At 43.6% G+C, this 27,630-nt stretch overlaps 1 protein-coding gene across 15 annotated transcripts in view; it reads right to left on the reverse strand.

Moving 5' to 3' along the window:
* LOC129865839 (neurexin-2-like) overlaps nucleotides 1-27,630 on the reverse strand; it is a 1,012,026-nt gene that overhangs the window by 182,108 nt on the left and 802,288 nt on the right. For all 15 annotated transcript variants that reach the window (XM_055938878.1, XM_055938873.1, XM_055938874.1 and 12 more), the window contains one exon: nucleotides 721-902. In XM_055938878.1, the coding sequence (XP_055794853.1) occupies nucleotides 721-902 (182 nt within the window). The remainder of the gene's footprint in view (nucleotides 1-720; nucleotides 903-27,630) is intronic.

Consider the following 27,630-nt stretch of genomic DNA (forward strand, 5'->3'; position numbering starts at 1 on the left):
TCTCTTGTCCCTCTCCTGTCCATCCAATCTCTTGTCCCTCTCCTGTCCATCCAATCTCTTGTCCCTCTCCTGTCCATCCAATCTCTTGTCCCTCTCCTGTCCATCCAATCTCCTGTCCCTCTCCTGTCCATCCAATCTCTTGTCCCTCTCCTGTCCATCCAATCTCCTGTCCCTCTCCTGTCCATCCAATCTCTTGTCCCTCTCCTGTCCATCCAATATCTTGTCCCTCTCCTGTCCATCCAATCTCTTGTCCCTCTCCTGTCCATCCAATCTCTTGTCCCTCTCCTGTCCATCCAATCTCCTGTCCCTAAAACGTATTATCCCTCCAACCTACTAACATATTGTCCATCCAATCTCTTGTCCCTCTCCTGTCCATCCAATCTCCTGTCCCTCTCCTGTCCATCCAATCTCTTGTCCCTCTCCTGTCCATCCAATCTCTTGTCCCTCTCCTGTCCATCCAATCTCCTTTCCCTAAAACGTATTATCCCTCCAACCTACTAACATATTGTCCCTCCAATCTCCTGTCCCTCCAATATAGGCTACTGCCCCTGAAATACTGTCCCTCCAACTTTGTGCCACTTCAACATACTGTCCCGCCAACCCACTCACCCCACCAATCCACAAACCCCATGTACTGCTCTACCTCCACGATGTCCCACCTCCAACTCCCCACCCATTACCCCATCTATCCCCTCTGCGGTCCCCGGGTTAGTATCTTACTATGTGCAGCTCCAGGTAGTCTCCCAGTCCCTTGGCACTCTCCACCCTGAGCAGCACGGCCTCCTTGAGCTGCGTGCTGAAGCCCACCGCCAGCCGGTCTGCCCGCGTGCTCGGACGGTCGTTGGGGGGCCAGGTGTACGTGATGAGGGCTCCTCCTCTCCCGAAGATGTAGGTTGTCCCAGCTGTGGAGGGAAGAGGAGGCAAGTGTTATATATGGTGAATACTATTTTATACTCCCATTTCATGTGATACATTTGAAGATCAAACCAATAGATGAAAGTATCAAAAAGAAGGCTTTGGTAAAGCATTCTTGGTGACTACCTCATGAAGCTGGTTGAGAGAATACCAAGAGTGTGCAAAGCTGTCATCAAGCCAAAGGGTGGCTACTTTGAAGAATCTCAAATATAAAATATACTTTGATTTGTTTAACACTTTTTTGGTTACTACATGATTCCAAATGTGTTATTTCTTAGTTTTGATGTCTTCACTATCATTCTAAAATGTAGAAAATAGTAAAATAAAGAAAAACCCTGAAATGAGTAGGTGTATCCAAACTTTCGACTGGTACAATACACATATATATACACTATCTACCAAGAGAGTTTTTTCATCTGTATTATTTGTAGCCGTCTATTTACCTATGCTGGCACTAAGACCGCACTCAACGCGCTGAATAAGGCCATAAGCAAACAAGAAAATGCTCATCCAAAGCGGCACTCCTAGTGGCCGGGGACTTTAATGCAGGCTAACTTAAATCCATTTTACCTAATTTCTACCAGCATGTTAAATGTGCAACCAGAGGGAAAAAAACTCTAGACCACCTTTACTCCACACACAGAGAAGCATATAAAGCTCTCCCTCGCCCTCCATTTGGCAAATCTAACCATAATTATGTCTTCCTGATTCCTAAAGCAGGAAGTACCAGTGACTCGCTCAATACGGAAGTGGTCAGATGACTCGGATGCTACGCTACAGTACTGTTTTGCTAGAATAGACTGGAATATGTTCCGGGATTCATCCAATGGTATTGAGGAGTATACCACCTCAGCGTCATCAATAAGTGCATCGACAACGTGGTCCCCACAGTGACCGTGCGTACATACCCCAACCAGAAACCATGGAATACAGGCAATATCCAAACTGAGCTAAATGCTAGATCTGCCACTTTCAAGGAGCGGGACACTAATCCGAACGCTTATAAGAAATTCCATTATGCCCTCAGACGAACCATCAAACAGGCAAGGTGTCAATACAGGACTAATATTGAATCCTACTACACCAGCTCTGATGCTCGTCGGATGTGGCAGGGCTTGCCAACTATTACGGACTACAAAGGGAAACACAGCCGCGAGCTGCCAAGTGACGCGAGCCTACCAGACGATCAAAATCGCTTGGAGGCAAGCAACACTGAAGCATGCATGAGAGCACCAGCTGTTCCGGACAACTGTGTGATCACGCTCTCCGTAGCCAAAGTGAGCAAGAACTTTAAACAGGTCAACATTCACAAGGCTGCGGGGCCAGACGGATTACCAGGACGTGTACTCAGATAATACACGGACCAACTGGCAAGTGTCTTCACTGACATTTTCAACCTCTCCCTGACCGAGTCTGTAATAACTACATGTTTAAAGCAGACCACCATAGTCCCTGTGCCCAAGAAAGTGAAGGTAACCTGCCTAAATGACTACCGCCCCGTAGCACTCACGTCGGTAGCCATGAAGTGCTTTGAAAGGCTGGTCATAGCTCGCATCAACACCATCATCCCGGAAACCCGAGACCCAATCCAATTTGCATACTGCCCCAACAGATCCACAGATGACACAATCTCAATCGCACTCCACACTACCCTTTCCCACCTGGACAAAAGGAATACCTATGTGAGAATGCTGTTCATTGACTATAGCTCAGCATTCAACACCATAGTGCCCACAAAGTTCAACATTAAGCTAAGGACCCTGGGACTAAACACCTCCCTCTGGAACTGGATCCCGGACTTCCTGACGGTGGTAAGGGTAGGTAACAATCCTCAGGGGTGTGTGTTTAGTCCCCTCCTGTACTCCCTGTTCACTCACAACTGAGTGGCCAAGCACGACTCCAACACCATCATTACGTTTGTTGACAACACAACAGTGTTAGGCCTGATAACCGACAACGATGAGACAGCATATAGGGAGGAGGTCAGAGACCTGGCAGTGTGGTGCCAGGACAATAACCTCTCCCTCAATGTGAGCGAGACAAAATAGCTGACAATAGGAAAAGGACAATAGGAAAAGGAGGGCTGAACAGGCCCCCATTAACATCGACGGGGCTGTAGTGGAGCGGGTCGAGAGTTTCAAGTTCCTTGGTGGCCACATCACCAACAAACGATCATGGTCCAAACACACCAAGACAGTTGTGAAGAGGGCACAACAACACCTTTCCCCCTCAAGAGACTGAAAAGACTTGGAATGAGTCCCTAGATCCTCAAAAAGTTGTAAAGCTGCACCACTGAGAGCATCCTGACCGGTTGTATCACCGCCTTGTATGGCAACTGCTCGGCATCCGACCGTAAGGCGCTATAGAGGGTAGTGAGTATAGCCCAGTACATCACTGGGTCCAAACTTCCTGCCATCCAGGACCTATATACTAGGCAGTGTCAGAGAAAGGCCCAAATTGTCAGACTCCAGTCACCCAAGTCATAGAATGTTCTCTCTGCTACAGCACGGCAAGCGGTACCAGAGCTCCAAGTCTAGGTCCAAAAGGCTCCTTAACAGCCTCTACCCCCAAGACTGCTGAACAATTAATCAAATGGCCACCCGGACTATTCACATTTACACCCCCACCATGTGTTTTTACACTGCTGCTCCTCGCTGTTTATTTTCTACACATAGTCACTTTACCCCTACCTACATGTACAAATTACCTTGACTAAGCTGTACCCCCACACCGTGATTTGGTACCCTGTCTATAGTCTCGTTATTGTTATTTTATTGTGTTGCTTTTTGTTTTATTTTTTACTTTAGTTTATTTAGTAAATATTTTCTGAACTCTATTTCTTGAATTGCATTGTTAGTTAAGGGCTTGTAAGTAAGCATTTCACAGTAAGGTCTACACCTGTTGTATTTGGCACATGTGACAAATAAGATTTGATTTGACCTTGGTCATTTTCCACTTTGCACATTTTCGGGCATCGTATCCTAATAAATTATACATACTTTTGCATTTATATCTTCCATAAACCTTTCCTCGTGTCCATGGGAACTCTGAGGCTGCCCTCACTACCGCATCAAAACCCATTCTGCACACACTGATGCCTGCCAAATGACCTAAAACGACATTGAAATGAGACACCAACACTCCAGCCACAGACCTCGTCTCATATTAACAATGCTGGGTTGGCACAGCAGAGACATAGCAGGAAAAGTCAGTTGAACGCTTAGTGGGCAAACGGATGATGAAAGCACTGTCAAACACCGGGGATATGATCGCTGAGTCACACGCACACACTGCCAGAGAGTGAACCATCATACTTTATTTTAGTTGCTCCAGCTTTGACTATTACGACTACCTGTGACCCGTACCATCTACAGATCAGCTGGTATTGCTATTTCGAACAGGCTCATGTAATGAACTCAGCGCTAACCCCCTTCTGTTCGAGTCGGGGTCCCCTCCCTTCCTCCCTCCCACCGGAGACTAGCTGTGTTGTTTCCTACCGGCTGTATTCTTTTAGCACTGAATAATTATCGCAGCATGGTAGGGGAGCAGGCTGAAAGAAGAGTGGGCGGAAAGAGGGAGGGAGGGATGGAAAGAAATTAGAGGGGGTGACAATGAGGTGTGAGATGCGATGGTTGGATGTGTTGAAGCCAGTGAGAAGAGTTTGAGGTAGAGAGTTCATCTGTTCCACAGCTACACCACTCTGTTGTCTTCCGGCTCAAAGGCATCAGGGCTGTTGAAGATGAGACGAGACACATGGAGCAGGTTGGTGTTTTTCAATATGAATCTTGTTCTAGAGGCAGTTCTGCAGAATGGACACTAGCTGGCACAGCCGCAAAGTCATAAAATCAGATTTTAAACCTAACCCCAACCATAACCTTATCCTTAACCACATTGCTAACCCTAATGCCTGACCCTAACCTTAAATGAATACCAAAAAGCGAATGTTAGTTTTCATGAATTTGTACAATATAGCAAATTTTTACTTTGCGGCTGGCTTATCTAAGAGGAAACCGCTAAGTTCTGCCTCCCAGGCAAGCAGTGGTGTAAAATACTTAGTATTACTTAATTGTTTTTTTGGGTATCTTACTTTACTATTTATATTTTTGACAGCTTTTACTATTCCTCTACTACATTCCTAAATACAATGATGTACTTTTCACTCTTTACATTTTCCCTGAAACCCAAAAGTACTTCTTACATTTTGAATGCTTGCAAGAACAGAAAAATTGTCCAATTAAAGCCCTTATCAAGAGAACATGCTTGGTCATCCCTACTGCCTCTGATCTGGTGGACTCACTAAACACAAATGTCTAGTTTGTAAATTATGTGTCAGTGTTGGTGTCCCCCTAGCAATCATAAATAAATAATTCATTAAATAAAATTGTGCCGTCTGGTTTGTTTAATATAAGGAGTTTGAAATGATTTATACTTTTACTTTTGATACATAAGTACATTTTAGCAATTGCATTTATTTTTGATAATTAAGTAAATTTAAAACCAAATACTTTTAGACTTTTAGTCAAGTAATATTTTACTGGGTGACTTTCAGTGTTACTTGAGTCATTTTTTTATAAAGGTATCTTTACTTTTACTCAAGTGTGACAATTGGGTACTTTTTCACCACTGAGTGCAAGACTCATGACAATAAATGTCAACCTGCGTACATGGAGGGAAACTGCTCTAAGATGGCCGCCGGTAGAATGGCAGCCATGTTGCAGAGAGATTGAGGCAGTAACACTAGCAGCAGCACCCACACTCAGGTGCGAGTCTCTCGCTTGAGAGATGCCTCGGCTCTCCAGGTCCCAGCCTTCAATCTAATTGTCTTTTCTAAATAAACAAGATGCGTGACTGAAATACTATAACTAGCCCACAGCAGGAAAGACCATCTTAGTGAAAGAAAATACACAACTGAAGATTTCACTTTCTCCTCTTCCATCAGTCATGTAGAATGCAGGGAACTGGCTTAAATACAGAAGGTGATAGTGATGATGAGGATGATTACTGAAAACAGAAAATCGCCACCGCATATCTATTTACAATATCTACACCAACAACTACTCAACAATCAACACTACAGTACATATTCTACTGACAATTTAATCAAGATGCCATGCCCAGGGAAACGTTTACAATCAACACCGCTTACGACTTTAAAGCCACAAAGTCAAAAACTGCAAAGTACCTGTCATCAATCATTAAACTAGCTAACTTTATTTCCTTTAAGACAGTGTTGTATAATTATCTCTCCTTTTATTCAGTTCTTGTCCTGTGTGGTGGCAGGCACGTTGTCTGCGGTGACGGTGGCCACCTGCCGTTACGGCAAACCTGCAGCAGCACACTAAGCGATGATACAAAGAGGTGATGAGGCTTCTAATGAGCTGGTCTGACAGGTCTTCCCTGACTGAGACCGTGTCTTTAGTGTGTCAGAGACACCCAAAACCTGCTCCTCTCCGCCTGCTAACTGACTGGTGCAGAGGAAATGCATGTAGACCCATGCCACCCACCAACCACATCTCCCTTTCTGCACACCAAGGGATTGAGTGAGAGAGATGTAGAGAGAGATGTAGAGAGAGATGTAGAGAGAGATGTAGAGGGAGACGTAGAGGGTGAGGTAGAGGGAGACGTAGAGGGAGACGTAGAGGGAGACGTAGAGGGAGACGTAGAGCGAGATGTAGAGGGAGACGTAGAGGGAGACGTAGAGGGTGAGGTAGAGGGAGACGTAGAGGGTGAGGTAGAGGGAGAGGTAGAGGGAGACGTAGAGGGTAAGAGTGGGAGAGAGAGAAGAAGAAGTCAGAGAGAGAGAGTGAGTGAGAGATAAAAAGACAAAGAGAAAGAGTGAGCTATCAGCATAACTCCCTAAGTCTCCACACTGTCCATTTTATACTTAAGACTGAAGTTAGAACTAAATGAATAAGGCCTTGGGAGTCCTCGGCAAACAAAACTCGGGGCAGAATATGGATTTTCCACTGACCTTGACCAGTCTACCTCTAATCAAGCTATCTGCTCTCTCTGTTTTGTTGGACTAATAATAATGATGGAAACGCTCCGTAGCACTCATGTTTATTTTGCAGGCTGAATAAGAGCTAAATATTTATTACTTGTCCAATTAGCTCAAGCTGGAATCGATGTCGACCAATCAATCCTCTCTACCTGCAACAGAGAAGCGGGAGGCTATATCAAACATTGCAGGACGCCACGTTGATTATTATTTTCATTTCTGGGGCCGGTAACATTTTATTTTCAGTTGAGGCCGGTGGAAAAATAATCATAAAGCTCCCTGAATCAAAAGTAATGAAAAAAAGTGATTGATTTTAAATTGTTCCAATGCAGGGCAGGTGGAGTGTGTGTGTGTCGTGTGAGTGGTGGGGTTTGTCATATTGGACACTCATGGTGAATAGCCATTGATTTGGGCCAAAACAAGGCCTTCTAGAACACTTGTTGTTTTCTACAACAGCTATAAAATAAATAGGTCACCATAGACAGACGGCTAGAATGATATGCGACCAGATGTCTCTCATTCCGACAGACAAACGTCTACTGTACTCAGCCCACAGATATATGACTCGAGTGGCCTATGTAATAAGCCTTCATAACTTCTAATGTTCTATTTAATTGTGTGATTCAGCCTTTCTTATGATTCACGGTGACTAAGGACAAGTTGATCCAACACTGGAACCACTACAACAATACTGTTTGTATCTTTAGACATATAAACTAGGCAGTGCCTCTTCAGACTCTGTCCTTAAACCCTCTCTGTTAGAACTTCTGTTCATACATGAACCAAGTGGGTTGTTGGTGTAATTAGTCCATGTGACTAGACTGCCATATTGATTCCCTTTAAGAGAGCCAACAGAAACCTTTCAACAGTTTGGTTCTAAAGAGAAGTTTCACAATGAAGTGACTTGGTAGACTAGACGTTGCAGATAGGACATGTTGTCAAATAGAACTCTGTTGATCTCAAGACGAACAGATACAACACACACACGCGCGCACACACACACACACGCGCGCACACGCACGCACACACATATTCACATGCATGCACACACACTTGTGGTAGTTTCACAATCTTCAGGGTTGATTGCGTCAGATAGCCATTTCCCTGTAGGTCCATATAAACCATGTATCTGATGCGGGTTGGAGATTGGCTCATATCATCAAGCGTTAACATAGTCTGAAGAAGCCTGGCCTTTCTGTCTTTCGGGATCCTGAGTGGCGCAGCGGTCTAAGGCGTCACTACAGACCTGGGTTCGATCCTGGGCTGTATCACAACCAGCTGTGATCAGGAGTCTCATAGGGCGGCGCACAATTGGCCCAGCGTCGTCCGGGTTAAGGGAGGGTTTGGCCGATTTCAAGTTTTCATAACAATCGGAAATCGGTATTATTGGGCGCCGATTTGCCTTTTTTTTTTTTTAAACCTTTATTTAATCTTTATTTAACTAGGTAAGTCAGTTAAGAACACTTATTTTCAATGACGGCCTTGGAATGTTCTGCCTCAGATTTTTAACATTAATAACCTGTTGGGGATGGGGGCGCTGTTTAGACTATTTATGCTAATTTGGCTAATTTTTTAAACGGCTTCCCACAAAATCCTTGATCGTACAATATGCATATTATTATTATTATTGGATAGAAAACAGTCTATAGTTTCTATAGGAGTTGAAATTTTGTCTCTAAGTGGAACAGAGCCCATTCTACAGCAATTTCCCTGACATGGAGTCAGATTTGAGAAATGTTGGCCACTCTTCTGAAGTCAGTTAAAAGGGCACTGTCATTGCTATGACTATACGGACACTTCTTACGTCTTCCCCTGGATGCCTTTACGTGATGACGATTCCAATGGGGTCGATTGCGCGTTCACAGGCCCTACAAATGAAAAAACCCTGAAGCTAGTCATTCTTTTGGAGCTGCGTCATGAGCCTAGAGGACACCGGCGCGCACCTGTTCCAAGCGTTAGTTTAGCCTGTTATATTTCTCCGGTCATCTTTTCACTCGTTATAGGAGTTAAAAACATCATAAGGTAGTTAATTTAAAGCGTTTTATAGCAATTTATATCCGTTTAGTGCGATTTTGGGACATTTATTTTTGCAACGATGTGAAAAGTTGGGCACGCTTTTCAGTTCATCCCGAACGCAGTTGACATTTCCACATGGCAAGAGGACAGCTTTCCACCAAAAGACGATTTCTCCCAAGAAAGGATCCTTTGCCCAAGATACTGATGGAAGAACAGCTCAAGGTAGGACATTTTTATTATGATAAATCGTGTTTCTGTCGAAACATTTTAGTGGCTTAGGACGCCATGTTTTTTGACGTAGCTTCGCTTGGCGCAAACTGTATTGAAAAGTAAGGATAAATAAAAAAATGTAATAACGCAATTGTATTAAGAATTAAATTGTCTATCAATCCCTGTCCACCCTATATTTTTTAGTCACGTTTATGAGTATTTATGTATAAGAGTAGATCACTGTCTAAGTGGCGCAAGGACTTTTTCTTTACCAGCTTGTCTACATTTCACATTGTCTAACCATGATTTTGGTGGCTAAATATAAACATTTTCGATCAAACTGTATATGCATGTTGTAATGTGATGTTACAGGAGTGTCATCGGAAGAATTCTGAGAAGGTTAGTGAAAAAATTAATATCTTTTGGCGATGTTGACTTTTATCGCTCACTTTGGCTAGAATCAATGCTGGGCTGCTAATTGCTATGTGCTAAGCTAATATAACGATTTATTGTGTTTTCGCTGTAAGACACTTAGAAAATCTGAAATATTGTCTGTATTCACAGGATCTGTGTCTTTCGATTCGTGTATGCTGTGTATTTTTACGAAATGTTTGATGATTAGTAGTTAGGTAAACACGTTGCTCATTGTAATTATTCTAGTCCATTTGTGACGGTGGGTGCAATTGTAAACTATGCCATCTACCTGAAATATGCACTTTTTTCTAACAAAACCTATCCCATACCATAAATATGTTATCAGACTGTCATCTAATGAGTTTTTTTGTTGGTTAGGGGCTATAAATATCTTAGTTTAGCCGAATTGGTGATGGCTACTGGTGTTGGTGGACAAATAAAAGATGGTGGATTATGCTAATGTGTTTTTAGGTAATAGATGTACATCTTTACATATTGTGTCTTCCCTGTAAAACATTTTAAAAATCGGAAATGTTGACTGGATTCACAAGATCTGTGTCTTTCATTAGCTGTATTGGACTTTAATGTGTGAAAGTTAAATATTTAAAAAAAATATTTTTTTGAATTTCGCGGCACTGGTTTTTCAGTGGGGGGGGGGGGGGTGTGCCGCTAGCGCCACGCTGATCCTAGACAGGTTAACCTTTACCTTGCAAGATTGGGATCCAATCTTGCAACCTTACAGTTAAAAACTTCTTGTCAATAGGGGGGCGCTGTTTTCACTTTGGAAAAAATCATGCCCAAATTAAACTGCCTCGTACTCTATTCTAGATCATACAATATGCATATTATTATTACTATTGGATAGAAAACACTCTCAAGTTTCTAAAACTGTTTGAATTATATCTGTGAGTAGAACAGAACTCATTTTGCAGCAAACTTCCATACAGGGAGTGAAAAATCTGAAAACGATGCTCTGTTTCAGGGCCTGCCTATTCAATTGCCTTATATTTATCGATATGCATGCACTTCATATGCCTTTCACTAGATGTCAACAGGCAGTGGAAGGTGGAATGGGGTGTCTAGCTTGATCTGAGGCCGAACAAGAACTTTTGGAGTGACAGGTCTGGAAATTTCTTTGTCTTCTCTGGCGCGCGAAGTACGTCGACATTGTCTTCTTATAAGCGTTCGGTATACACGGCGGATATCTCCGGCTCTGATTTTATTTGATACATGTGATAATAACATCATAAAGTCGTTTTTTTCAACCGAGTTTTATCCGTTTATCCAACGTTTATTGGGACTTTTGGGATTTTCCGTTCTTTGCGTCAAGAGAAGATGAGCATGTTCACGCCACATGGCTAGATAAGGTTGCTAATTTGACAGGAGAAAAGGACATTCTAAAACCAAACAACGATATATTCTGGACCAAGGACTCCTTGTACAAGATTCTGATGGAAGCTCAGCAAAAGTAAGAACAATTTATGATGTTATTTCGTATTTCTGTGGAAAATGTTATCTCTTTTCTCCGCCGTTTTGGCGGGCGCTGTCTCGCAATAACGCAAGCTGTTTGTTATGGTAAAGTTATTTTTTTAAATCTAACACGGCGGTTGCATTAACAACTAGTGTATCTTTCATTTGCTGTACAACATGTATTTTTTAGTAAAGTTCTTTGGTCAGATTAGGTGAGTGTCCAAAATATCTCCTGACATTCTGGGGAAATGTTGCTACATTTTCACAATGTATAACCACGGTTTGCAGCTCTAAATATGCACATTTTCGAACAAAACATAAGTGTACTGTATAACCTGATGTTATAAGACAGTCATCTGATGAAGTTGTTCAAGGTTAGTGATTCATTTTATATCTTTTGCTAGTTTTTGCGAATGCTATCTATGCGGTGAATAAATGCGTTTGTGTGTTTGGCTATTGTGGTAAGCTAATATAATGCTATATTGTGTTTTCGCTGTAAAACACTTAAAAAATCGGAAATATTGGCTGGATTCACAAGATGTTTATCTTTCATTTGCTGTACACCATGTATTTTTCATAACTGTTTTATGATGAGTATTTAGGTATTTTACGTTGCTCTCTGTAATTATTCTGGCTGATTTGGTGATATTTTTGATGGTAGCTGCAATGTAAAACTATGATTTATACCTCAAATATGCACATTTTCGAAAAAAACATACATTTATTGTATAACATGTTATAAGACTGTCATCTGATGAAGTTGTTTCTTGGTTAGTGTCTAATTATATCTATATTTGTTTTTTTTTGTGATAGCTACCTATGCGGTAGAAACATGGTGAAAATATGCGGTTGAGTCTTTGGCTATTATTGTTAGCTAATAGAAATACATATTGTGTTTTCTCTGTAAAACATTTTAAAAATTGGAAATGATGGCTGGATTCACAAGATGTTTATCTTTCATTTGCTGTATTGGACTTGTGATTTCATTAAAATTATATTATATGATATCCCTGTCCCGTTAGGCTAGGCGATGCTAGTCAGCTTTTTTGATGAGGAGGATCCCGGATCCGGGAGAGAGAAGTGGTAGAGGTCATTGCTAGTCCAATGCTCTAACACCTGATTACATTGCACTCCACGAGGAGGCTGCCTGTTACGCGAATGCAGTAAGCTAAGGTAAATTGCTAGCTAGCATTAAACTTATCTTATAAAAAACAATCAATCAATGACTGTCATTGCTCCAATGTGTACTTAACCATAAACATCAATGCCTTTCTTAAAATCAATACACAAGTATATATTTTTAAACCTGCATATTTAGCTAAAAGAAATCCAGGTTAGCAGGCAATATTAACCAGGTGAAATTCTGTCATTTCTCTTGCGTTCATTGCACACAGAGTCAGGGTATATGCAACAGTTTGGGCCGCCTGGCTCTTTGCGAACTAATTTGCCATTATTTTACGTAATTATGACATAACATTGAAGGTTGTGCAATGTAACAGGAATATTTAGACTCATGGATGCCACCCGTTAGATAAAATACGGAACGGAAAAATTGTTTTGTTTTCGAGGTGATAATTTCCGGATTAGTCAAAGGTATATGGTTTAGAGAGAAATAGTCGACTCGTTATAATTCCTGTAATAACTTTCGGCTGAACTTGAAAGGGGTTCCTTCGTTATTTTACCGTTCATGTCTTCCATAGAGAATGTCTTGATCTACTTCAAATAAGGTCTGTGTTTCGTGCAGGCTTAAACCGCCTCGATGTTTTGATACCAGTGTAAATCTCACTAGGATAAGGTAACGTTTGTCAACATATTTTCATAAATCCACACTACAAAAAAATGATCTTCGCTTATATTTAGCCAATATTGAGTTACCTTGTACCTTGTGTGTGTGTGTGTGTGTATTTATGTATTATATTAAGTTAAAATAAAAGTGTTCATTGTTCATTCAGTATTGTTGCAATTGTCATTATTACAAAAATGTGTGTGTGTGTATGATATATATATATATTTTTTTAATTATATATAAATAAATCGGCTGATTAATCGGTATCGCCCTTTTTTGTCCTCCAATAATCGGTATCGGTATCGGCGTTGAAAAATCATAATCGGTCGACCTCTAGTGTGTGTGTGCAGTTATCTCAGACCTACTGCACCCCTATGGTGGCCACACTGCTAAACTCTCATAGCTGTTTAACGCCGACCACAACGGCCAATGGAATTTACAGAAGAGAAAATACCTGTCTCCCAATTGTATGGAGGCACAGGAGTGGAAACCTTTCAACCCCAAATATTCTACAAGAAAGCTTTGGTCTACAATGATTCACTAACTTGGTTTCTTGGTAAACTGCTCGAGTCCCTGCTCTTTCACATTGTTTTACAAAATGGAGGGATGGGATGGTATAAAGGGATTGAGGGGAGGGAGGTTAGAGACGGACAGTTTTACCTGCCGATAAGGGGAACATCTCTCTGAGGGTTGATAGGTCGAAACGTTGTGTTAACGCCCCGCATATATTATCAGGACCGAAAAAAGGCCCTTCTGCCTCATAACGTGTGTGATAGGAAGACCCAAAAGGCCCTTCTGCCTCATAACGTGTGTGATAGGAAGACCCAAAAGGCCCTTCTGCCTCATAACGTGTGTGATAGGAAGACCCAAAAGGCCCTTCTGCCTCATAACGTGTGTGATAGGAAGACCCAAAAGGCCCTTCTGCCTCATAACGTGTGTGATAGGAAGACCCAAAAGGCCCTTCTGCCTCATAACGTGTGTGATAGGAAGACCCAAAAGGCCCTTCTGCCTCATAACGTGTGTGATAGGAAGACCCAAAAGGCCCTTCTGCCTCATAACGTGTGTGATAGGAAGACCCAAAAGGCCCTTCTGCCTCATAACGTGTGTGATAGGAAGACCCAAAAGGCCCTTCTGCCTCATAACGTGTGTGATAGGAAGACCCAAAAGGCCCTTCTGCCTCATAACGTGTGTGATAGCTCTGGGGGTGCTTCTGGAACGTCTCATCGAGAGTGAGAATGGGCCGACTCAAAGATTGAATAACCAACAGTCCCATGCGCCCCTGAATCAAACCACACACAAATCTCTCACACACACACACAGCCACAACCCACTACGCAACTGCAGCAACATTCTTGCTGGCCTCCTAATAACCTGGCGGTCAGAGACGTGGGGCAGACGGAGACAGCTGAATATTTCAATGGGAGGTTGAGCCCTGAGACTCTATCAGTCTTAATTATTCATCACATTCACAGACTGCAGCGCACAACGCATTTTCACAGCACATGATATCATTTTTAAAAATATATTTACGAGAAATGTGACATTGGCTAGGTTTCACTGCTGATTATGTCAAAGATGGGAACAGACGGCATCTTGGGGGCAGAGAGAGGGGGAGGTAAAAGGTTCCGTCTACATGTGGCTATTTAGAGGAACCAGAGTAAACGAGACACGGGGAAGAGTTACGGCAAGACACCAACATCTCCCGCATGGTGCCATCATTCTGGAAAGGTCAGGGTTCCTCCCATCTGAGGAGATACACCCCCGTGACATTCTCCTCGGCGGTAGGCGATGTGTGCGCTTCTTGTTAGTGGGGCAAATTAGTGTTAACATCATACTAATTATGCTCTGGAGTAAGAAAACAAATGCGGGCTAATGCCTTGCTCCAGTCGTTGACCTTGTTTAAATGGAATCTCGCCTTGTTGGAACTAGCCTTGTGAAAACTAGAGGTGCCTAAAGTTCACAACTATTACTCTCTTTTATGGGTAAACGTGGGACAACTACACGAGAAGGGGATTCGGGAAATAAAGAATTAAGAGAATTGACTCCTGACTTGTACTGTAGACTACACAGCCTTTACAGTAATTAACAAGTCAACATATATGGATGGACTTAGCTTCTAGCTTATACCCTTTACATCTGACATTAGACTCTTGGCTCTTTCAGTAACTCGCCAAATGGAGACATATCGTACATATCCTTGATTCCATGAATCAAATTATCCTTTGTCCATTTAATCAATTCCTGTCTGATTGTCAGACAACCTCTTCTGAAAGGGTCACTTATCTCTTATTGCCAGTATACAGTTTCTCTCAGTAAACATCAATTTACATTCTAGACCAATCAGTGTTGACACAAAATGGCTGCCTGCACTAATGTTGACCTGTGCTGAGTGTAGCATTCTAATGGCTCCTCAGTTTGATTGGAGTCCAAATGGAATGGAGTGGATGGATGCTTGTGTTGGTTATGGTGGTGGGCGGTGGGTGGTGGGTGGGACGGAGACTAATGGTGAAGCCAGTGCAAATGATCTTTGGTCTGACACAAGGTGAGTGGAAGTTAAAAATGGAGGGGGAACAGAAGTAGAGAGAGAGAGAGAAAGATTGAGAGAGATGAAAGAGAGAGGAGGAGATTGAGCGAGGAGAGAGAGGGATCAATGGAGAGTGAGAAAGAGAGAGAGAGAGAGAGAGGTGTGATGTTCTGTATATTGTATATACAGACTGCAGGGTGACACACTTCAAAGGCATTGGGGATGAAGAGTGAAGAGATGAAAGGGGGCCTGACGGACGGACTTTCTCTCTGTGTGTCTGTGTGTGTGCACGTGCATTTGAGTGAGTGTGTATAGGTCTGACACATGAACAACATGAGATTTCCTACACGGGTCAATCAACATGGCGTTTGGGCTTCTGCACAACTGTCTTGTATGAAAGTTGTCCGCCGCCACTGAAGCCTTCATGAAAAATATTATCTGGCCATAGGAAATGCCTTTTGCATTCCATTATATGTGGCTGGTGAATACATTTTTACTGTCCCACCAGGTCTTTAAAGTCTTACTGAAGTTCAGGATGACACTATGCTTCTGCTGAGTGACGTCATCCACTGTGGCCACAGAGGGGTTAAAACCTCTCAACCTTTCGAAATAAGCTGTGACAGAGGTCAGATGGGGTCAGACGTTGAAAACGTTTCAAAGCCGTCCGTGACCAATGACCACAAAGGGCCCGGGCGGCCATCGTAAATGTCATCTCCCTCCCTCTCTCTGATGTTATTCTGAGTTTTTGACGTGTCAGATTGAGGGAGTGGGAAAAAAAGGGTGACAGTCAACCGTTTCTGTTTAGAACACGTGGGACTCCTAAACAGGCGCCCCCCACGCCTGTCAAAGGATGATATTGCATACGTATAACCAGGCCTATCAGAGACAGAGGACGGCCAGCCGAGCCAAGGAAATAAAACGACTGTCTGTCGTCGAGCTCCTACGGACCCCTTCAATGAAAAACAAATTGCGCAAAACCAATAACGCAACAAGACAAAGCCCGAACAAAAGGAGCGCAATGGGAAACGGGGAAGGAGATTTGCTATGCCGTGTCTGGAACCAGCAAATGTAGCTTGAGGCATCCCTCTCTCCTTCTCTCCCTGCAAATCACCCCTTCCATGAGAGTCGGTTGTGAGTTCAAACATGTCCCTTTCTCCTTCTCTCCCTGCATCTGTTCAGTCACTGCTGCTACACTCGCTCCCTCCATCTCTCTCTCCAACTCCAACCAACCTCCTCGGTTCCTCGATTCATGGCCGTGTCTCGCCTTCTCTCGCTGTCTTTGCATCTCTCTTTCATCTCTTCTCCATCACTCTAATCTTCTCCCACCACCTTTGTCTATAACCCTTTCTATCCTACATATCTCTTTCTCCCTCCCCTCTCTCTGCCTTCCTCTCTCTCTCCCTCTATTTTTTTCTTCATCCCTCCACCCCCCCTCTCTCTCTTTCTGCAGGTCAGCAGTCATACATTGCAGACAGCATGGAGGGAGGCTGTTACAAAACCCCTCCATTTATTGGCCGGCTCAGAATGGCTCTGCCAGGGAGCCAGCCAGCCAGACAGCCAGCCAGACAGACAGCCCGAACCACAGTAAATAAAACAGGCATTAACAGAGGGGGGAAAACAAACACATAAACAAACAGGGCCTGGAGGAGGAGGGCCTGGAGGGGGAAGGCCTGGAGGAGGAGGGACTGGAGGAGGAGGGACTGGAGGAGGAGGGCCTGGAGGAGGAGGGCCTGGAGGGGGAGGGCCTGGAGGGGGAGAGCCTGGAGGAGGAGGGCCTGGAGGAGGAGGGCCTGGAGGGGTTAGGGCCTGGAGGGGTTAGGGCCTGGAGGGGTTAGGGCCTGGAGGGGGAGGGCCTGGAGGAGGAGGGCCTGGAGGAGGAGGGCCTGGAGGAGGAGGGCCTGGAGGGGTTAGGGCCTGGAGGGGGAGGGCCTGGAGGAGGAGGGCCTGGAGGAGGAGGGTCTGTAGGGGGAGGGCCTGGAGGGGGAGGGCCTGGAGGAGGAAGGCCTGGAGGAGGAGGGCCTGGAGGGGGAGGGCCTGGAGGAGGAGGGACTGGAGGAGGGCCTGGAGGGGGAGGGCCTGGAGGAGGAGGGACTGGAGGAGGGCCTGGAGGGGGAGGGCCGGATGGCTGGATGTTAGTCCTCTGCAGTGGAGTTTGAAAGGGCCTCTGCCGGTTGTGGCAACAGGATAAGACAACTGATTACTAGGCAGTCTGGATGGTTATGCATGTGCAAGCTGAAAGCCTATCCAGATGTTGTTAGAATCTGTAATTCTACACAATGTGGTGGTGTACGTAATTTTTTCCATCCAAAGGTGCATATGAAACCATGTATGGTGAGTCTATAGGGGTTGATAGAATTTATTGACGCTTTCCCACTCTGTGGAAACGCATACAAAGCCAAAGCTGTCAGAGATGTGCCAGTCAGCCAAAATTGCTTCAGACAGCTATTCATCTGGCGCCTCAGACTCATTTACTGTCTATGGCCGCCAGTGGAAACACAGCTCATCTATGTCTCAGACTGCTTTGAGATGGCTGGAGGGAAAAGGGTTGAAAAGCAGGATGTACAGAAATCACATATGACATATTAGGCTCACTGGCTGGAACAGGAAGACTGAGGGTGTGTTGGGTGGTGGATGATGGGGGATGCATGCGCGCGTGCGTGCGTGTTAGTGTGTGTGTGTGTGTGTGTGTGTGTGTGTGTGTGTGTGTGTGTGTGTGTGTGTGTGTGTCTGTGTGTGAAACAGTTGAGGTTCCTCAGAGGAGGAAGAGGAGGACCATCCTCCTCAGTGAATTTCACAAACATATATATTTTTAAACTTTTAAAAAGTTATCCTTTTTAGATAAAACCATACTAAATATATTCACGTCACCAAATAATTGATTAAAACACACTGTTTTGCAATGGTCTACAGTAGCCTCAACAGCACTCTGTAGGGTAGCACCATGGTGTAGCAAGAGGAGAGCTAGTTCCCATCCTCCTCTGTGTACATTGACTTCAGTACAAATCCTAGGAGGCTCATGGCTCTCACCCCCTTCCATAGACTTATACGGTAATTTTGACACCTTCCGGAGGACGTCCTCCAACCTATCAGACCTCTTGCAGCATCAACTGACATGTTGTCCACCCAATCAGAGGATCAGAGAATGAATCTAGTACTGAAAGCATAAGCTACAGCTAGCCAGTACTGTAGGGCATAAAATGTGGTGAGAAGTTGACTCAAAGAGAGAGGAAGACAATAGTTGAACAAACTAAGTTTTGAACAAATAAATGTCTTCCAAAATGAAGGATTTTACTAATTTATTGCCACTGGGGCCGGACGGTGTGAGTCCTAAACTGCTTAGTGAGTGTGCATTAACATTACAGCATGATTGTTAGTTCTATTAGCTACGCTGACTATGCTGTTACTTTAGCTATTATGGTGACAACAATGTAGGCTGTGTGTAGTGGTTATGACATGGTTTGGCTCGGAAAGGTTTTATCGCCTGGTCACATACAGCTGATGTGTTGTGCATTGTCCACAAGCGAAGGGAAAAGGTGAGAGGAGGAGAGCGCGTAGATGTGAAAAGGTGGTTGCTATGAAAGTGTGTTTACGTGTGATCAGGGAATCATTCATTCCGCTAATTCTGTTGAAAGACGTTTCTTAAATGGAAGCAAACGGAACAAAACAGGGATAAACATAGATTCATTTCTTCAATAAAAACTCTCATTTGCAACTGTTGGAGTAATGATTACACCCTATATCAGCTAGATCTAAGCAAGAGTGTGCAAGGCGGTATTGAATGTCTCACTGTCTGTCCATGTGTCCCCATCTGTCACCTCAAATTTTTTGACCTGTGTGCACCTACGTTGTAAATGCTCATTCATAGGCTAGGTTGTAGCAACCTCATGATGGGTATAGGGACAATTCGAGTATCATGGAGTAGCCTGAACCTATCGATGTTACATTGAACTGGGTGAATGGAATATGAATGACAGGCATCCAGCATGCTGTAATAGAAATAAGGCCATGCTCATGAAAGAAATTGTTACCCTCCCTCGTCTTAAACGACACTGACCGACACTGGTGTGAAAGGGGTTGGGGGTGGAGGAAGGAGTGAACCTTTTCTACTGCAGTAGTGGCAAAAAAATGAACAATATGCAGCCTGTTTTACTAAAGTAGCCCTAGCTGAATCATTCATGTAATAGAACAGTGCTCTTTTTTACATAGACTTTTCTTCATGGACTTTTTTACATTGTCAATATGTTTATAATGTAGTTATGGTGGTAACTGCTTGTAAATGCTCGGACACTTTTAAGCTTCAAGTCCCATATCTCATATGTAATTTGTCCTCTGCGCTTGGAAAATAGCTGGAGGGGACGATCAGCCTAAAACACTGGTCCTATAAAAATTGAAATATTTTCTGATTGATTCTTGTTTACATTATGCAGCTCCAAGCCCTTTTAGAAGCTACCGAGGATTTGGAAACTCGTTAAGACTCGTTGATATGATGGATAACAAGTATGTTACAGCTATGGTTAGTGATTTCTCAAGGCTCAAGCTACTTTCTATTTAGGATCAAAATCGCAAATACCACAACACAAAACCACTGTAGAGAATTACATTTGATATGAAATGTTTGATGTTGATAATATCCAATAACGTTTAAATGGACAATATATAAAATCACGTCCCATCAACGTATACTATTGTGACATTTACATGGACTCAAGCAGGCAAGGGAACTAAATACTTTTTCAGAGAGACGCAATTACCCTTGACTTTCTAATTAATAACTGCACAAATCAAAACAAACAGAACCGTGACCTAATGAAACGAGGCCGACACGCTATTGTACACGCAGCCGCAGACATCGTGTGAGCTACAGTAACTAGCCCACAACAACAAAACAACTCATTTCCTGAGCATGTAACCCTGTGTATGCTCAGTGGCTAATTTATCTTATTAGTGAGCTAACGAGGACGGAGAAACGCACATTTCATCCTGCATTCGAGTAGACGAACAGCCTCTGCCGGAGCCATGCAACCGTAAGGAATGATGTTTGCTTGTCACTGGAAAATGAACGCCGGCCATTTTCTGTGTAATTAACCATGTTTCCCTCCAAATTTGAACAACAACAGATTTTATAATGGTAATCAGGTCCAGTGAAAAAGATGTATGAGGACTGTACTAGATTGGATTGGCGAAATTCATAGAGGAGGACTCTACAAGCCAGTCCCCCCCCTATGAATGCCAGGCAACGTTTCTTTTAAATATGTTCTGTTACTTTTGCAACAACATATTTCTGTTGTCTGTACTTAGTTACAACATTCATCCGTAAATATTCCAACTCCCTTGGACATAGAATGTTCCAGGTAAAACAAGACATGTGTTCACCATGATTGCTATAATATCCTGTCTTATTGCAACAAGACGCACACACAGTAACATGCCTTCAAACACCTATGTGGTAGAGCTACACCACGCAGACACGGCAACGGCCTACACTACCGCCAAGTCCAACAAAATGACATCTACTCGAAAGAGGGGTGCTTTGCGCCGACTTCTTTTCACCTCGATGCCTCCCTACACAGGTCTTGGGAATGTGCCAAAAAAAGCTCAGGAAAAAGTCCGAAGAGGATCCTTCCAAAGTGGAGCTGATTTCACAAGAGAACCTTTCTCTTCTTTCTATCCTGCAGATAAAAAAAAAAAAAAAAGGTTTTATGGATGCCAAGAGGCATTAAATTCTTCCCACATGAGGTGGAATGGGATCTTGTGGCTCCCCATTTCACTTTCACTTTCACTTTCACTCTCTCTCTCTCTCTCTCTCTCTCTCTAGCTCTCTCTCTAGCTCTCTCTCTAGCTCTCTCTCTAGCTCTCTCTCTAGCTCTCTCTCTAGCTCTCTCTCTCTAGCTCTCTCTCTCTCTCTCTCTCTCTCTCTCATCCTCTCTCATCCTCTCTCATCCTCTCTCATCCTCTCTCGCTCTGTCTCGCTCTGTCTCTAACTCTTTCTCTCTTTCGGGTGTTGTTGAATCAATGCTGTGTCTGTGAAGCACCTTCACTGGGGCTCAGCCGGTCTTAATAAGCATGAATTCTGATTCTGGGGAGTCTATTGCCTTTGTTCCACAGAACCAGGAGGTTTGTCTGTGTGTGTGTGTGTGTGTGTGTGTGTGTGTGTGTGTGTGTGTGTGTGTGTGTGTGTGTGTGTGTGTGTGTGTGTGTGTGTGTGTGTGTGTGTGTGTGTGTGTGTGTGTGTGTGTGTGTGTGTGTGCGTGTGTGTGTGTGTGTGTTAGAGAGTAAGTGAGTGACAGAGAGAGACAGTAACACATCGATACAGTTGCATATCGGGATATTATTTTTGACGATATTCTTTTTGCACAGGTATTTTTTCTTCATATTTTCTTCTCCATCTCCTTTTGGAAATAGGGAGCCAATTTTATTTCCATGACTGATCAAAACTTGTTTTCTCATGACTCTCTCTTGTCCCTCTGCAGCAGACATATGGTGAGCAATACGTTTGGAACATCGAATCGCAATAAAATCACAGTATCGCAATCACAATACATATACAGAGTGTAGAATCATGAGAATCGTGAGAATCGCAATACATATCCTATCAGTATCTAAGTGTTGTGATAACATGGTATCGCGAAGTCCCTGGCAATTCCCAGTCCTACTACCTAGCGTACCTAAAAACCCTCGGGCACTCATTCCCACTGTGCCATAGTACAGTCTCTCCTCCTTACGAAGCACCATTAACTGTTTCCTACGACAGACACAAAGACTAGACACTGTTTCCTTAATGATCGGCTATGAAAAGCCAACTGACATTTACTCCTGAGGTGCTGACTTGTTGCACCCTCGAAAACTACTGTGACTATTATTTGACCATGCTGGTCATTTATGAACATTTGAACATCTTGGCCATGTTCTGTTATAATCTCCACCCGGCACAGCCAGAAGAGGACTGGCCACCCCTCATAGCCTGGTTCCTCTCTAGGTTTCTTCCAAGATTTTGTCTTTTGTAGGGAGTTTTTCCTAGCCACCGTGCTTCTACACCACCATTGCTTGCTGTTTGGGGTTTTAGGCTGGGTTTCTGAACAGCACTTTGAGATATTAGCTGATGTAAGAAGGGCTATATAAATAAATTGGATTTGATTTGATTTCCACAAAGCTTACTGTACATAGAATAAGACTGGTCTAGAAAACTGCAGCCTCAGTGTGAGCGAGCAGGGTGGGGTAGTGAAATGTTCTCCGATCGTGCAGATCACAGCGTAATGAAAGAATGAGGGATGAGTAAGAGACATTACAGGGAAAGAAGTCAATTTTCCAATCTGAAACTGTCCGGTGTGAATCTAAACTTTAAAATGGCATATTTTATTAACTCATACCCAAATAAGATTGTTGACTCATCCTATACTCCTATTTGTGGCTAAAGCATAAATTGAAATAGAAACACTTAAAGAACCAAACCTCAAACTGTATCTCAAACAGATTGCTTGTAATTTCCTCATAGAGGATGATGTCATCCTCTGGCCAATCAGCGGTGTATTCGCGTTAATGTTTTTTATGACCGGTATATGCCCGCACCATTCTGTTGTTGGGGTATGCCCACACCATTTGAACACAAAAGCAGATGTTTAACCTACTTAATTACCCTTTTTTGGAAGGAAGACTCTTTCAGTCATAACATAATTCATCATAACAGTGTCATATTTCATAGAAATCTGGAAACGCTGGACTGTTACTTTAAGCCTGCTGTGTGAGTTATGGGGCGGGAGAGAAGGGGGTAGCGAAAGACTGGTGTGTACTGTAAGGGGCCTGGGGTCCGGATCTCACATAACAGAGAACCAGGAGAGCTCCCAATGAGTGTAGACAGCCTGCTGCTGCCTGCTGCCGTTCAGCTAATCAGATGGGGGGAGGAGAGGAGGCAGGGGGTAAATGATTAATACATTTTTTTTTTTTTTTTTACGGCATAATAAATAAATGTGACTGGTCAATTGTGTGATTTTAACATGATTAATTATGTATTTTTTTAATCCAACCACAGGATCCCGTCCTCAATGTTCAAAATACGCCAGAGAGAATAATTTAGCCACAGAGGATCAATAGTTTATAAAAAAAAAACTGTGGGATTCAGATTTATCACAAGCACATACAAGTATCTGCCAAAATAAGTAAACACAGCTTCAATGCGCATTGGAAAAGATTCTACAAGTGGACCTAAACCATGCCAGGAAAATGCACCCCACATCATAACATATAGTTTGAATCCCTTGTTTACTCAAGTGTTGCTTTATTTTGGCAGTTACCTGTATGCCTACAGTCCAGAAGGCCGCCATTTTGGCAGCATGTGCATTAAATATAGGCTACAGTTTGTTGCGTTGTGGCATAGACATAAACTCAGCAAAAAAAGAAATGTCCCTTTTTCAGGACCCTGTCTTTCAAAGATAATTCATAAAAATTCAAATTACTTCACAGATCTTCATTGTAAAGGGTTGTTCAAACAATTAATGAACATGCACCTCTGGAACGGCCGTTAAGACATTAATAGCTTACAGACGGTATGCAATTAAGGTCACAGTTATGAAAACTTAGGACACGAAAGAGGCCTTTCTACTGACTCTGAAAAACACCAAAAGAAAGATGCCTAGGGTCCCTGCTCATCTGCGTGAACGTACCTTAGGCATGCTGCAAGGAGGCATGAGAACTGCAGATGTGGCCAGGGCAATACATTGTAATATTCGTACTGTGAGACGCCTAAGACAGAGCTACAGGGAGACAGGACGGACAGCTGATCGTCCTCGCAGTGGCAGACCACGTGTAGCAACACCTGCACAGGATCGGTACATCCGAACATCACACCTGCAGGACAGGTACAGGATGGCAACAACAACTGCCTGAGTTACACCAGGAACGCACAATCCCTCCATCAGTGCTCAGACTGTCCGCAATAGGCTGAGAGCGGCTGGACTGAGGGCTTGTAGGCCTGTTGTAAGGCAGGTCCTCACCGGACATCACCGACAACAACGTTGCCTATGGGCACAAACCCACATCGCTGGACCAGACAGGACTGTCAAAAAGTGCTCTAAACTGAAGAGTCGCGGATTCGCGTTTATCGTCGAAGGAATGAGCATTACATCGAGGTCTGTACTCTGGAGTGCGATCAATTTGGAGGTGGAGGGTCCGTCATGCTCTGGGGCGTTGTGTCACAGCATCATCGGACTGAGCTTGCTGTCATTGCAGGCAATCTCAACACTGTGCGTTACAGGGAAGACATCCTCCTCCCTCATGTGGTACCCTTCCTGCAGGCTCATCCTGACATGACCCTCTAGCATGACAATGTCACCAGACATACTGCTCATTCTGTGAGTGATTTCCTGCAAGACAGGAATGTCAGTGTTCTGACATGGCCAGCGAAGAGCCCGGATCTCAATCCCATTGAGCACGTCTGGGACCTGTTGGATCGGAGGGTGATGGCTAGGGCCATTCCTCCCAGAAATGTCCGGGGACTTGCAGGTGCCTTGGTGGAAGAGTGGCGTAACATCTCACATCAAGTACTGGCAAATCTGGTGCAGTGCATGAGGAGATGCACTGCAGTACTTAATGCAGCTGGTGTCCACACCAGATACTGACTGTGACTTTTGATTTTGACCCCCCTTTGTTCAGGGACACATTATTCCATTTCTGTTAGTCACATGTCTGTGGAACTTGTTCAGTTTATGTCTCAGTTGTTGAATCTTGTTATGTTCATACAAATATTTACACATGTTAAGTTTGCTTAAAATAAAACGCAGTTGACAGTGAGAGGACATTTCTTTTTTTGCTGAGTTTATAATCCATAGACGGGTTTTGTGACCTCTGACCCTGGCAATCTGACTGTTAAACTCATGGGTACACTAGCATTGGATGCCATTCCTGACTTGAATGGGAACTGCCATCTATAGATTATATTTCTATAGTTGCGGCTGTCGGGTTGCCTTTTGCCTTTTGCTGAGTTAAAAATACAATTGTGGAAAAAAACACCGTTTGGAAAAAACTCCCAATTTGTAGCTAACAGCAGAACTGTTTTTCAAAGTATCTCATCTTGAGATGGACTATTGCCACGACGAGCGCGTCGGCCTTCACCGTGAGTAACCTATGGCTTCATCATCATTAGGTGAGTCAATGTGCCACTGGAAATTGTATTTAGTAGCCTATTGTAACCTATGATATACACTGCATTTGCAAAGTATTCAGACCCCTTGACTTCTTCCACATTTTTTTTAACGTTACAGCCTTATTCTAATAATTAACAAATAAATGTTTTCCCTCATCAATCTACACACAACACCCCATAAATAAATAAAAAACAGAGTATTCATAAGTATTCAGTCCCTTTGCTATGAGACTCGAAATTGAGCATCCTGTTTCCATGAATCATTCTTGAGATGTTTCTGAAACTTGATTGGAGTCCACCTGTGGTAAATTCAATTGATTGGACATGATTTGGAAAGGCTCACACCTGTGGTTCCACAGTTGCCAGTGCATGTCAGAGCAAAAATCAAGCCATGATGTCGAAGGAATTATCTGTAGAGCTCCGAGGGGATTATGTTGAGGCACTTATCTGGGGAAGGGTACCAAAAACTTCTGAACCTTCCAGAACGACAACCATCTCTGCAGCACTCCACCAATCAGGGCTTTATGGTAGAGTGGCAGAAAATGTGGAAAAAGTCAAGGGGTATGAATACTTTCCGAATGCACCGTTTGTTGCCTGCTAATATTGTGCAATCTGTGTGTGGTCCTCTTCATTGGTCTCAGCTGTTGTTTGTTTGAATTCAAGACAAGATTGATCTCTGTTTCGCAGAGTCAGAGTAGCCACTCATTTAGGTCATTTTTGTGTTATTAAAAAAGATGCAGCTAATGTCTTTTGCCATGTCAACGAGGTAGAATGAAATAGATTTTTAAAAGGTAGATTTTTCTGGACCATCCAGAAACAAATCCCCCATGTGTGGAAATGTCTTTATTATAAAGGGCTTTTTCTTCAACAGTAAATTGACCACGCATTGAATTGCATCTCGGTGCACGGATTTGTTTCCAGAAAATGATGGTGTGCCGGGAAGGCGGGAAGGGATGGGGGGGTATATAAAAAACAAAGCCCCGGGGCCTATGATTTCTTAATCCGGCCCTCGGAATCATGGGTAAAATGACATTGGGTTTATGCTAAAACACTTGGAGGATGTGCATGCAGGTAGGAGGTGTTCGTAAATGTACAGTAAGAGTCTGTGTCTGTCGGTGCGATTGTGTATTTAAGGTGAATAAAAGTGTAGGGAAGAGGAGGAGTGTGAGATGTGTTCCCTAGGAGGTGAACAGACACTGAACACGGCTGTCAGCTCCCCAGGAGAGAGTGAGGTGGTGGGGGAGGGAGGGAGGGAGCAGAAGAGAGATGGGGGAGAGGAAAAGAGGTAGAAAGAGAGAGTGGGAACAAGAAAGAAAGAAAGGGAGAGGAGCAGAAGAGAGGAATAGGGAGAAAGAGAAATGGGAGCGAGAGAGGAGTGAAGAGAGAGCAAGAGAGAGAGAGACCGAAAGATGGTTACTGTGAAAAAAATGAAAAAAGCTAGGCACTAGTGAAAAGAGAAAGAGTCAGAGAGTCAGATAGCAGCGGTTGAGAGTAGACTCCTCTGTCTCATAATTTCACGGGCATGTCTCCTCTCTCTCATGAGGCCTCTCCTCTCCTCATACCTGCCACGTCTCTCCTTGCACCCTATCTGCTCATCATTTAGGGAACCAGCCCCTGATAATGATTCCACCCCATCGTCCTCCCACTGGGCTCAGAAGTCAATTCAACATCTATTCCACATTGGTTCAACGTCATTTCATTGAAATGACATGGACACAACGTTGATTCAACCAGTGTTTGCCAGCTGGTTGTCAGTCCTCCGTCATCAAACAGCACACTGTTTAATTGAATGACTGAATGAGGAATCCTCTATAATTTGCACCTCATCTCCCTCTCTCCACCCTTTCATCATTATTTTGATGTCTTTCTTTTTTTTCTGGTGGGTTCATTTGCTGTGGCCAGCTGGTCCTTGGGCTTGCAGATCACGTGTGGTTAGGTTAGGCTGCCAGACAGGCTGACATAGAACCCGGGTACGCCATTTTTACCACCTCTGCCAGCCACTCACGGCATCTGCCCCCCTTCAAACAATTGTTGTTGCCATGCCAACAAACGATGGGATGCGTGATGAACGCGAGACGATGTGCACACAGCTTTGAATGTAAACCTGCTGCCTGCTCTTTGAATGGGGGAGTTTGTCTAGACTGAGAGGGAGTTTGGCTGCT

This window comes from Salvelinus fontinalis, chromosome 11 (genome assembly GCF_029448725.1).
Source record: "Salvelinus fontinalis isolate EN_2023a chromosome 11, ASM2944872v1, whole genome shotgun sequence".
Classification (NCBI taxonomy): Eukaryota; Metazoa; Chordata; class Actinopteri; order Salmoniformes; family Salmonidae; genus Salvelinus; species Salvelinus fontinalis.